Here is a 13,818-nt window from a genome sequence, read left to right as displayed (position 1 = left end):
TACTTTACAATAATGTAAATGTCTGTTACCACCTTTAAACTTCTGCCATACTCCAAAGATCATAGTAGGTTTACAGTTTCATGAAGTAATAATGTTTTTCTTTATGCACTTAAGTATACCGAAATGTCCATGACCCATATGGATAAACCATATTAGGTATTCTTCAACACTCTGCAGAACCTATGTATAACTTTCAACCAGTTGGCATAGCATTTAATGTCCAGAACAAGATACTATCAACTATCGACCACATGCCACCTTAGATGATAACAACAACGTCTGTTTGCACTACTGAAATTAAATGCAAAAATATTCATCTATTTTTATTTCCTGCTTTGTACTTAAGGATAGGGTTCCAACAGTATAATTTAAGTTTTGGAAACTGATTGCAAAATTGACACCCGGCTATCTTAGTCTCTCTTTTTTCATTCACAGCTAAAGGACATCTTGACAATGCATTGGAAACATAGCTCTGATTACTCTTCATGTAATTAATTTCCATTTGGAGTTCCTAAAAAATTGAGAGCTAGTAGTTCCTTTTCCATAGCACTGTAATTTAACCCATGCTTATTAAGGCTTTTCCTTACAGAAAGATTCCATTCCCCTTCAAACAATTCCAAAACAACTCCATATTCTGAATAATCAGTTTCTAATTTACAGGTCTTGTACATCATAGGATGGATGTTCAGTACAGGTCAGTGGTTCTCAAACGTTTTTCCTCTGACCCCCCACCCTCCCAGCCCATTTTAGTAATAAAAAAAAAGACATTTTTTAAAAATATTTTTCTGCCTTATTTACTAAATTCAGTTTACAAGATTTTATGTAACAGAAACCAAAACTCCATGACTTATTATAATTAAAATACTGAATAAATTATTTATCCTTACCACATTTACAGTCATTTAAAAAAACAAAATGAACAACATTTATAATTCAGCAAACAAGGCTTACAAGAGCATTAAAAATTTAAATTACAAAATTTTTGTGTGACGGATGAGTTTGCTTTTGAGAAGAAAGTTTCTCAAGACTCAATGTAATTGCAGAAACAGCCACTCAAAGTTCTTTGCACACGTTTAGGTCTGAATGGTAGTTCAACTTCATGGCTGCCACAGCTGAAACCCAGTCTTGCACAACTATGTTGTTGCAAAAGGAAACTTTGCATGGATTTTTAATCCAATTAATTTATCAATATGGTTGTTGAAACACTTTTCAAAGTATTAATGTTGCAAGATAATGAAGAAGGCAGGCTTTATTTGGCATCAAAGTACCGGATTATCTGTGTCCTCTAACAGTGATATTAGAGTAGAGAACATATCTAGCATGGCACATTCCTTCTGGTTTTGCCACAGCTTTAATTTCTTTATGGATGCCTTCGTTTTTCATTCCAAGATAGTATAGTTGCCTGATTACCTTGAAGTGAGGTATTAAGAATATTTAGTTTCTGAAAAATGTCAGGGAGGTAAGCCATTTCAATAGAAGATCTCTGTGGCTCAAATTGTCTCAGAGAGTGACTTTTCTCCTTAACCTCATTCTTCAGCTCAAACATTTCCCTTGAAGAGTGGGTTCAGCACCCATCTCCTCACATAGCACTTTAAAGAGCCTTGACTTTATAGATTTTGCCTTAATAATATTAACTGTTTCTATAATCATTTGCAGTACTTCATGAAAGGATGGGCTACATTCTTTAGTGGCCAGAGCCTCCTAATGTATCATGCAGTGAGTCCTACGGCATCAGGAGATAAAAGTTACAAATTTCACTAGCAATCCATTATGCCACTGAGCGAGCTCTACAATGCATCTGTCCCATAACACATATTCATTTTTAAAAAATACTGATCATGTCAAAGAAACATTGAGCTGTAGCTGTTTTCAGTATTGGTTTACAGAAAAGCAGTTCCACTTGAATGTTAAACTCGTCAGGGAAACAAACATAATCAATCGACTGAGCATCTTTATGAACACCAACCACTCCATACATTTAAAGCTCACAACAGTTGTTATGCAATTTATTGATTAACTACTCAGGTAAATCATCAAAAATTTCTAAGAATCTTCTGTGCATTGTGTCATTAGAGACATGAAAATTTTTCAACTGTTGATAAAATGAGTCACCACTACATGAAATCTGGTAAGAGGCTAAAATTACCTAAGGAGTTACATATTTTAGCAAAGTTCGTCTGGGTAGACAATAAACATTTAGTTTCCCGACAAAATATTTTTTTGCTTTTCATGGTAATCTAGTAGGTTTTGTTTCAAGATGTCTCTTTAGCTGGTTAGGCTTCATTTTACCAGTAGCTAAACTCGTTAAACAAAGTACACACTGTGTACACTCTTCACCATTAATTGTAGTTTTCATGAAGCCTAGCAATAAATAGTTCTCCTCATACTTCTGGTTTTCATCTTTGGAGTATCTCCCTCTCCTCTGCCATCTGATGGACCACTGGTGTCTTTATGTCTGTTATTACCCAGAAACTGCTTCCTACTGCAATCAAGTCTTCCCCATTGAGTATAAAAGACTGTAAGACAGGACTGAGATACATGAGCCGCACCTTGCACTGTGTGCAATAATTAAGGATACAGTTAGTGTACAGCTGTCAATGGGCAATTCCATTGACAAACATCATCAGTCACCTTGCCCGATCATTTTAAACAATGCTGACAATATGACCATGGTTTCATTGTCAGTGATGGTGTGTGGCACAACACAACTTTGAGTGAAATTCAATCCAGATCAACAGTATTGTCTTTGTTTGAAGGAAAAGATAAAAGTAATTGTTTATTACTAAGAATGGTTTTCTTTTATAATATTCTTAAGAGCTTCAGATGCCCCTTTGTCCCATATCCATTTAGGACTTTGTTTTAATAATGTTAATAGTTTAGGATCATTCATCATTTGTCCATACACATATCTACAGTAAAATCCTGCTAGTGTTAGGAAAGAGAGTAACTGTTTCATGTTCTGGGATTCTGCACAGTCTTTTATAGCCCTTATCCTTTCATAATCAGGTTTGATTCCATGTACCACAGAAGGTGTCCTAAGAACTTTAATTCCTTTCTATCAAAATGAGATTTGGATAGTTTAATGGTAATACCTTTCTCACAAAACCTCTGTAGAGTTTTTGTTAATGAAGTGCAATGCTCTTCCTATGTTTTGGAGAATATTAAAATATTGTCTACATAAATAATCAACTCTTGTAATAACTATTTCACCAAGACTTCACATAAAGCACAAATAAATACTGAAATGAAAATATTTAGGAGATAGCCTACACTTTGAATTTGTATGAGTTTCCATCAAACAAGAAGGCTATATTGTGTTTCGAATTTTTGTGCAACTTTACCTGCCAATATCTGAATCTCAAATCCATTGAAGTGAAATACCTAGCTTCTTCAAACCTAGCCAGCCATTCATCAATAAACATAGGCCTATCTCTTTTAGGTCTCGACATGTTTGCTGAGAGTATGAGCATCTAAGATCAGGTCACTTCACCTGTAGCTTTCTTATCGACCAATAATGATGGACTGTTGTAAACACTAATGCTACATTCACTCATTTGATTTTCTATAATCTTATTTATTCCTCTTGTACTGCATATCTTAAATGTATGGTGTAAGGTTTACAAAAGAACAGATTTTCATCTTTTAAACTGACAAATGTAATCTTCTGTTTCTCCCAGTTTATCTGAGGATACTGATCTATTATTCCATAGAATGTTCTATAATTCTTTCTTCTGGTCATCCCCTAAGAGTATAGATTCATATGCTTTAATGTATATTTGATCATTACAGTTCTGTGTATAAATTATAGATTCTTCTCTGCTTAACAACTGCACACTAGCAACTAAGCATACACGATTTATCACTACATGTTGTTTATCTATTATTTGACTCATTTTAAAAGATGCTACTAGTTGGTAATCATCAGTTTTGCAAGGCAGTAATTCTTTGTCAAAATCTAGCATTACTTTATATTTCAATAATCAATCTGTATCAAATATAATACTTTAAAATTAACATTAAGTACAATTAGTTAAGTTTGCATTAATTGGAAATTTCCTACAGTTGTAGGTAAATGCATTTCTTGTCTGATTAACATAAAATAGTTTCCCATAATCTCTATAATGCATACACTGGTGATAGGTAGAATGTCACACAAGTATTTTTTTTTTTCATTGCTTGTAAAAAATCTTGTGAGTTCAGTCAAATTTCACTACCAGAATCTGTATAAATATCCACTTTCCTGTCGCATATTTCACCAACTATTATGAGTTTTGACTGACTTTCTTCCTTTTCTTCCTCCTTGTACAACAACTCCTCTCATGTAGGTATCTTATGTGTACAAGAAATAAATTTTGCTATATATGGGCCTATAGTTCTATTCTATCCTGGCCTCTGTCCCAAGACTTTCCGCATTTTCCATTTCCCTTAATTACTCCAGTATTTGACACAGACCCATTTAAAGGTATTGTGTTTCCCACATGACTGTTAACTGTGTTTGGTACAAACACCTGCAACTGTATATTATTCTTTCCCCTGTATTTCAAATGACTCCAATTGCTATTTTGCTTTAAGTTAGTTTTTCTTTTCTTTGTGAACTGATCAGAAAAATACCCTCTGCCTCATTATTTCCCCAGTTTTCTCTTTGGATGTTCTTTATATAAAGTATATAGCCCTAAAATGGGGGTCAGCAAATTCCTTACTCTTGTCCACCCTCTATACGAAAATTTCCTTCCTTACATACTGTGGTAATCTACATACCAATATTTTCGCAAAATGTGGTTCTTCTAATGGGTTATCTAGATATTTAGATCAAGTCAGATGCCACTTGGTATTTTTTGTAGATCCCCAAGAACTATTATAATATTTTGGGTCTAGTAATTCTAAAGTCAGCTTTTCCTGTGTGCTGGAGGACTAGTATTTCTCCTTGAATTTTTCCTGAAAATTGACTCAAGATTTAAAATGTTCTGAATGAGGAGTTCCCCAGACTGCCATGTCCCTTACTAAACAATTAAGTGCAAAATGTCCTTTCTTATGATACTCCCATTTATTAGATCATGACCCAGAAAAAAACCAAAAAATACATTGGATGAACATCCCAATCAAGTCCTAACTTTAGAAATTGTTTTGATAAATTTAGGCCACTTCCTAGTTGAAATTCCTCTACCAAATCACTTGAGACTCCAATATTATTGATAAGTCATTTTCTTACTAAGTTCTCACTGGGTACTTTATAAAGAATCAATCTCTTATCAGCAGAACATTTCCAGACTGGCTAAAATATACTGAAGTTAGGCCTCTTTACAAGAAGGGGAATAAAGAGATATCATCAAACTATTGACCAATTTCACTTTTTCCAGCTTTCTCCAAAATATTTGAAAAGGTTGTGTTCAAGCGTCTCTTTAAGCATCTGACTGAAAATAATATATTGTCCAAGCCACAGTTTGGATTTCTTAAGAATTCTGATATAGAGGAAGCTAGTTACACTTACAGTGAGAATGTATTTAATTCATTAGATAATAAATTAGAGGCTACTGGCATTTTCTGTGACCTGTCAAAAGGCTTTGACTGTGTGAGCCACACCATTCTCTTAAGTAAATCAGAATATTATGGCGTTACTGGCACTGCTGTAAAATGGTTTGAGTCTTATCTGACTAACAGGAAACAAAGGGCATTGTTGCAAAATACCTGTGCAGTAAGCAGTCAGTCTTCATCTGATTGGGAATTAATTTCATGTGGTGTTCCTCAAGGTTCCATCTTGGGTTCATTGCTTTTTCTTGTTTCAGTAATGACCTCTTGTCTTTTACATTGCCAGATGCTAAGTTTGTTTTGTTTGCAGATGATACAAACATTGCAATAAGTAGCAAGTCAAGTACGGATTTAGAAATGGCTGCCAATCAAATTTTCACTGACATTAATAAATGGTTTAAAGCTAATTCACTCTCATTAAACTTTGAAAAGACCCACTATATGCAGTTCAGAACCTGTAAGAGTTTTCCATTCATCATGCGTGTAACATATGAAAACATTCAGATTGAAGAGGTTGACAGTGTTAAATTTCTGGGATTACAACTCGATAATAAATTCAGTTGGGAAGGGCATACCACAGAACTGCTTAAGTGGCTAAACAAGTCTGTCAGTGAGAATGGTGTCAGATGTAGGAGATATAAGTATAAAGAAACTTGCATACTTTGCTTACTTTCATTCTGTTATGTCATATGGGGTCATATTCTGGGGTAATTCATCAAACTGAGCAAAAGTTTCTAGCACGCAAAAGCATGTAATAAGAACCATTTGTGCAGTAAATTCAATAACATCATGTATAAACCTGTTCTACAAACTCTGTATTCTAACCACAGCTTCTCAGTATATTTATTCCTTAATGAAATTTGTTGCAAGTAGGCCTAATATATCTCTGTTTCCAACCAATAGCTCAATACATAGTATCAATACTAGAAATAAGAACACTCTACATAAAAACCTAAAATCACTTACCTTTGTCCAAAAAGAGGTCCAATGTTCAGGAACACACATTTTCAATAAATTGCCAGCAACCTTTAAAAACTTGGTTTCAGATAAAGCACTGTTTAAACAGAATGGAAAACTTTTTTGATAGACAACTCCTTGTACTCTAAGATGAATATCTTAACAGAGACTGTTAGGCCAGATTAAGTAAAAATATCTGTTAGATTTCATTTCTGACAGCACATAGTCACAACAGTCAAGATTAGGTACCTTGTGTATGATAAATTTATTAATGGCACATAACAACATTTTATTCTGACTGTGTATTAATTCTGTACATATTAGCTATTCCAGTTTAATGTATTGTTTTCACCTACTTTGACAATCTCCTGACAAATTATCAGGGTATTAAGTATTATATTCAAATGTTTTATGTTTTTTATGTTACAGTTTCTGACATGTTCCACATCCACGAGAATCATCTCATTTTTCGGGTCTACAGAACGAAAACTGAATCTAATTTAATCACTTATCCAAGACTTCCAACAACTTCTGGAAATCCTTCTGGTGTCCTGCAGTATTGCCTGAAGAATTGTGGGTAGTGCTAGTAGACTTAATTTTCTCCTGTACTTTTTGTACACCCATTTGCTGTAAACATTCCTTCCAACTGATAACAGTGCTTGTGTCACTAATTACTTCACCAAATTTTCTACTTTGTTCTAATGCCTGCACTCAGCCTCATATATCTGAGATTTCATTTTGCACACTTTCAAATTCATGGGTGGGAAATTTGTTGAATCTTATCATTTACCTTTTTAATGTGTTCCTTATATTTTCATTTCCTTAGGTAACTGTAATATCATCCCTGTATTAGAAATTTTGTCTGTTTTTTATCTACCACCTCCCCTTGTCTTTTTAGTCTCTCCCCTTGTGCTTTTAAATTTGACAGCACTTGTCCTTGAGTTGTCATACTATTAGACTACTCTTCTAGTTTCTTTAATATTTCTGGTAAACTGCCTTCCATTCTGCAGATAGTCACCAGCATACATAAAAACATGGATCTATGGATCCTTAATAGCGTTTAGATAATGTTTCTGGTATTCACACCACTGGACAAAACAAGTGCAATGTGTTTTTACATTGCTCAAAGAATAAATTACTAAAGACAAAAAAAATCTCAGGTTGGTGCTGTATACAGTTCACCTAATCAGGCACAAACCTAGCTGCATGTTACTCCCAGTGTTTCACACGTGGGCTGTGCAAAGTAGTGATGAGCCACTGTGTAGTCATTTTGTAGTCAACTGACACGATGTTACACTAAAAAGCAGGGCTGTGCTTATAGCATTGTGGTCAGCCACTGCAGGGATGCTGTCGGAGATTACTGCCATAATTGTCATCTCAAAATCACAACACAGAATTCTCCTTTGTTACTCACAGAATTTTTCTCCACTCACATGCCAAAGTTTATACAAGCACGCAAATATCTTGTGCTGTTGACCTCATTGCTGTGGTCAACTAGTATTCTTTCCTCAACTCTTGATATCAGTTAACACTTCTTTTGTCTTAACCAAATTAAACTTAATTCTACTTAAATATTCAAATTAATTCACGCAACACAACTGCATGTGACCACTGAGACTTTCTCAATTAACTTGGGCTGTTCTGCCTATGCTGCATCTTCTTCCATTATTTTTATCAAAATTCCCATTTTTTTTTAACTACTATTAATGCTCAGTTATTTTAGTACCTCTAATTCACGCCCTGTACATGGGTGCCAAATGTAGTGTTATAAATGAATGGTTTTCAGTATGTACCATACCATATCCATCATCCTGTCAATGTGTATGCCAACTTTCACCTCATAAATATCATGCAGTCGCTATTCCTGAAGTTGTTCACTGAAGTGGACATGCTATGCAGTGCTGCTTGACAGCAACAATGAGAGTTCTTCAACTTTTGCAATGAGCGAGTGCTGAAAGAAAGCTCCAATCTGTTCAAGCCACTATTCAGTTTTGTAATAACTCTTCTGTATTATAATCAAACTGTATCCACTGTACAATTTCATTTACAATTACAGGCGAATCAGATCTCACACAACTTTGCAGCTCTCACATAAGATTTATTGCAGTACTGATTTGACATTACAGATTGAGAGTTCCCATCTGACATCTTCAATTGTTCTGGTGTTGTCATTATCACTTGCACCCTTTCCTCCATGGTTTCCAGGGTACCATCAAGCATTGATGCCAAAGCACGAGTGGTCCTCCACAACAGGTGGACATGCTCACTTGCTTTTATGCCTTGTCAGTGTTCTAAGATGACATCTTTCACACAAAATCTGCACATATGGCAAACCAGAGCACGAACAGTGTGATGTTATGCATTTAACAACGTTTCCAGTTTTTACAAACATCTTTTGTTGGCCTAAGTGGTTAGAAGTGGAACATATTATTCCACAGAATCAACATTTTACACCACAAGCTGTAGCATGAGGGGATTTGGAGAGGAGGGTTGCATGAATGGAGGAGACAAGATGAATAAATAAGTCGAAAGGAGAAGAGAGGAAAAGGAAGGGACTGGCAAGAGCTAGTACAACGGAAGGTGAAGGGAATGGGAATGCAGCACCAGAAAAGCTCACTCTGCTAAGGCCAGAAGTAGGAAATTGTGTTGGCGATTTATGTGGGTATAAAATGCAGTCAGTCATGGTTTTTTTTTTTTTTTAATTATGATGTTGTAAAACATAACAACCTTTTCATTTCTCAAACTTTTTGTCAATTAAATATCCATTATTTCCACAAGCATCAACATTATAGTGTCTAGCTGCACATGGTTCACATAAATGTTCACGTAACACTTCTATCGGTCGATAAGCCTGCATTGGCTTGAAAACTAATTATTGATACAAAAAATAAATTATATTGAATTTATAAAAGGCAACTTGTTGCATATTGCACCCTATGCCTGCCCATGGGCATCATTTAAAAAATCATCCAATAAAAATCTTCACCCAAATTGTCCATTTTGTCAACATTGTTTCTTTAAATATTCACTGTAGACAAACTACTCAACCAGCTTCTGAGCAACCAATGTTTATTATAACAATTTTAAAACAACAGAATAAGGGGTGTTCAAAAAGAAATAAGCCAGAGGCATAATTATAGAAACCAGAACCTGTATGTTACAGGTATTGACCCTAACTGTTTAGACACTTGTCCCACTGTGACACAAGGCGGTGAATGTCTGTCTCATAAAATTCCTGGGGCTGCGATGTTAACCAGTTCCGCGTGTACAGATGGACGTCATCATGTGAGGTGAATCATTTGCCCCTCAGAGCCTTTTTAAGGGGACCAAAATTGGCGTAATCACATGGAGAGAGGTTCGGACTGTATGGAAGGTGGCTGAGGAACTCCCATTTGAATTTCTGCAGGAGTGCCGTGACCTTGTTGGCCATATGAGGCTTTGCATTGTCGTGGAGCAGAATGACCCCATGGGTGAGATTGCCTGGTCATTCTGGTTTGATCACTTGGCGAAGGGTGGTCAAGGTTTGCGAGTAGCACTGGGCATTCAACGTTGTCCCATGTTGCTGGAAGTGAATCAGAAGGGGGCAATCTTGGTCAAAGAAGAATGTCAGCATAACCTTTCCTACACTTGTGTGGATGGCCTTGGCTTTTTTTGGTGGTGGTGACACTGGATGTTTTCACTGGAGACTTTGTCGTTTTGATTCTGGTTCGAAGTGATGACACCATGACTCATCTCCAGCCACCACTCGTGCCAGGAATGCATTCCCTTCCTGAGCATAGCGCTGCAGATGAGCAAGACAGTGGGCCATTCATCATGCTTCCTGGTGTGGTTGAAGACTGTGGGGCACCCATTGGGCACACACTTTGCACATGTGGAGTTGATCCTTCATGATGGTGTGAACACTTTTGATGCTCAAACCGACCACGGCGGCTATGGCTTTCACTGTCACTAGGCAGTCCTGGGTAATGAGTGCATCCACCAGCTGGACGATGTCATCGGTAAGGCAGTGTGGTGCTCCACACCGTGCATCATTGCTTAATGACACCCGTCCTTCCCTGAAGTGCTTGTGCCACGCCTTGACCCTTACAAGGAAATGCAGTGTTTGCTGTACACTTGCGACATTCGGACTCCTTCCACTGTCATAAAATGAACAACACCTCTTTGCTCTTCACTTGATGCCTCCATGTCACTGTTTACAATGTGACTGGCAGTGTTGGGCGACTGATGCATGCTGCTGCTAACTCTGTATTGCCATGTGACGTGCACATGTGTCCTCTAGCAATGGGCTGTGAACTTCCACACTCTGGTCAGAACCACACCTCATTACACATGCCACAATATTACTCTCCTTTCACCAGTTTGCGCATTTCTGACTCCAGCTTGTTTCTTTTTGAATACCCCTTAAAAAGTCACATCCAGTGGTTGTTTATAAGAGCAGCCCTTGTCTCACACTACAGAGGTGGGAATAGGTAGTATGTAAAAATGAGCATAATTATGGAATGCCTAGAGCAACTTTAACATAAATTTGTTGTTCTATGTCTTAATAGCTGGAACAAAGAAATGTGCTGCTAGCTACTCTAACACATGAGGTGGGGATGGCAAAGAGGTGACATGTAGAAATAATAAAAGCTGACAGAATTTATTGTTGAATCCACAGTTTCTAGGTCACTACATGACTGTTGAGAGTCCTGACGATATTTTATCCCTAGTGATATGGACATATGTAGTTCACTCACCTATAACAGACTGATGTGTTGTGCATAAAAACAAGTAACAGAAAATAGTATTCATATTAACTTTAAGCTCTTATTGTTTCTCTTTAGTAGGAATTCATACATTCACACACACAAACACGCAGACACACAAATGCACAAAGGGAGTGCATGTTTGTGTGGTTGTGAATGTGTGTACTTTTACTAGAGAAACAGCAAGAGCTCAAAAGCTAGTGTGAATACTGTTTTTTGTTACATGTTTTTACACGCCACACATCAGTATGCTATAAGTGAGTGATTGCCTTGCCCTTATTTTACATTTTTTTCCCCCATCCAGGAATTTCTATATGTATATATTCAAGGAGTCACGAGAAGTTGTGATTTTAATCTTTGACATAGTCAACACACACACACACACACACACACACACAAAAGTCAACTTTTGTTCACCCAAGAGTTTGTTTATTGTTCGTCCTGGTGATTAAATTGAAAATGTTGTTCAGAATCCAGTTTTTTTTAATTAATATTATGATGAATTTGTAAAACATTTTACTTTATGATTTATAAAATGTAAAATGTACATTTCAGTAAAATTATAGAGGCGTTTGATTCCTGCCTAATAGAAGATTGGAATAACTGGGAAAAGTAGAGTAATTAGTCTGTTATATAATGCTGTCAAATATCTTAATTACAGCAGGCATGTGTAAAGATACAATGCTGCAATAAAGTTTTTAAAAAATTATATATGGAGGGTATGTACATTTATAAAGGTTTATACATATTAAAAACTACATTAAAATTCTATGAACCTAGATATTGTACATGGAACTTGGGATCTAAAATTTGTAAAAGCTTTAATTGGAATTGTCTACTTTATTACTAAAATTAATATGATTACAGCAAAACTTCATTAAGACTAATTTACAGTCACCACAGTACTAAAGAAACATAAATAATTTAAAAAATTAAAAAACTTTGCAGAGACAAATTTTCTTAATGTTTTTCACTCACCTCTATCATCTACTTGATCTCTGACAGCCAGTGTATCACAGCTAGTGCTGACGAACATGGGGCTAAGAGTTTCTGGTTGCATTCCTCCCCATTTTGGAGAGCACAGCAATCGACCATCATAACCATGTAATGTGAAGTATGACTTTCCAACAATAACAAAATGTCTGCAACAGAGATAAAATTGATTTATTTTTTATTCAACTCTTTAGTTACAACAGATGACGGTCAATATTTGGAATTTCTTAGCAGAGTTGTTCACTCAAATGGTAAGCAACATAATGCAGAAGATACAACAAAACATAGTATGAAGAATAGTAATAACACACAAACTAAACAAGATAACCAAATTAGACACCTGATGTGGTTACAACACTTTACACAAAAATTTAAGTTGCATTGGTACGCAAAAAATGCATGGGCAAAACACACTACGCAGTTTGTACAACAGAAAAATGAAATATTAGTGCCTGCACAGCAGTATTTACAACTGCAAATTCTTTAAATGACTGTGACGAGCAACACAGTGAGTAACTGCTACTGTACCACATGTTTTGTTTCTACCTGTTCCATTCATGAATGAAGTGTAGGAATAATTCTTGCATCCTTGACAGAAACAGAATATGTCAATATGGAGTTAATTAAAGACAAAAATCACAACAGCAGAGAGGGCACTATCAAGGCAGGTGTGCAGCCAGCTAGCATTAACACAGAGCTGATTATGGAGGATTCCAACAAGAATATGTAGCACATCTCCAAACCGACATTAGTTCCTGCACTATCAGAACATAGTGAGAGGGCACTGCCAGTCTTTACATGATCTCACCATGTGACCTGTGCAGTTCACTCATCCAGGGCTGTATACAAGGCTGGCCAGAATTAGGTACAGGAACTCTGTGTTTGCTTCTCATCATGCTCCATCTGCCTTAAGTTTCTCACATCATTGTTAACATCACTATGACATGGACTCAGTTCATAAATTACCCTTCCGACTAAAGAGTGATTGCTGTGCATCAGACTGTGCCTTAGACTACCTTATGAACTTTGTATGTGGTGAGTGCCCAATAAATACTAACTGAAATAGAAAATTGGTGACAAGCAAAACAGCACCTAAAGATAGACCTTGCTGTGTCCAGGAAGGTGGCATGCTGGGTTGAGAAGGGCCAGGTGAGGCAGATGAGAGAGAAGGTGTTGAGGCTGTGAAAGAATGAAGAGAGGGTGTTTTGGCCATGAGTCCAGGTTCATTGATGATATTTTCACAATATTGTGTGTCAATAGTCTGACAGTATTTTCAATTTGCCATCATTTCCCTTTTGTGGAACTATGCTCCCTTCACCTTCTACCTTAACTAACCCAATTTTACATCAATCTATGTTTATGAAAAGTATGGATAGAGAATTTTTCCCCTACTCTCATAGCAAAAATTATTGTCAATTTCTGATAGGACCACCAATTCTTGCAGGTTCAGGGTGCTTTTCTGCCATTTATAGCAGGAGTAAGTAGCAGGGATACATATTTTAGGGAAATATGTTATTTGTGTAGAGAGGCCAACCTCGGAATCTTGTGCTGAGGTGTCGAGGTTGCACATAATTATTCAAATCATAATTTTCTGCCA

The 13,818-nt window shown here is 36.3% G+C and overlaps 1 protein-coding gene across 3 annotated transcripts in view; it reads right to left on the bottom strand.

Moving 5' to 3' along the window:
- The window catches only part of LOC126236888 (intraflagellar transport protein 80 homolog), a 448,716-nt gene that overhangs the window by 179,407 nt on the left and 255,491 nt on the right, over window positions 1-13,818 (bottom strand). For all 3 annotated transcript variants that reach the window (XR_007545000.1, XM_049946524.1, XM_049946525.1), the window contains exon 9: window positions 12,207-12,370. Coding sequence is in view for 2 of the 3 variants with exons in the window: in XM_049946524.1 (XP_049802481.1) it covers window positions 12,207-12,370 (164 nt within the window). In the remaining variant the exon portion in view is untranslated. The remainder of the gene's footprint in view (window positions 1-12,206; window positions 12,371-13,818) is intronic.

Source organism: Schistocerca nitens, chromosome 2 (genome assembly GCF_023898315.1).
Source record: "Schistocerca nitens isolate TAMUIC-IGC-003100 chromosome 2, iqSchNite1.1, whole genome shotgun sequence".
In the NCBI taxonomy this organism is placed as follows: Eukaryota; Metazoa; Arthropoda; class Insecta; order Orthoptera; family Acrididae; genus Schistocerca; species Schistocerca nitens.
Note: the sequence above shows the minus strand (reverse complement) of the source record. Positions and strands in the feature narration are given on the sequence as shown.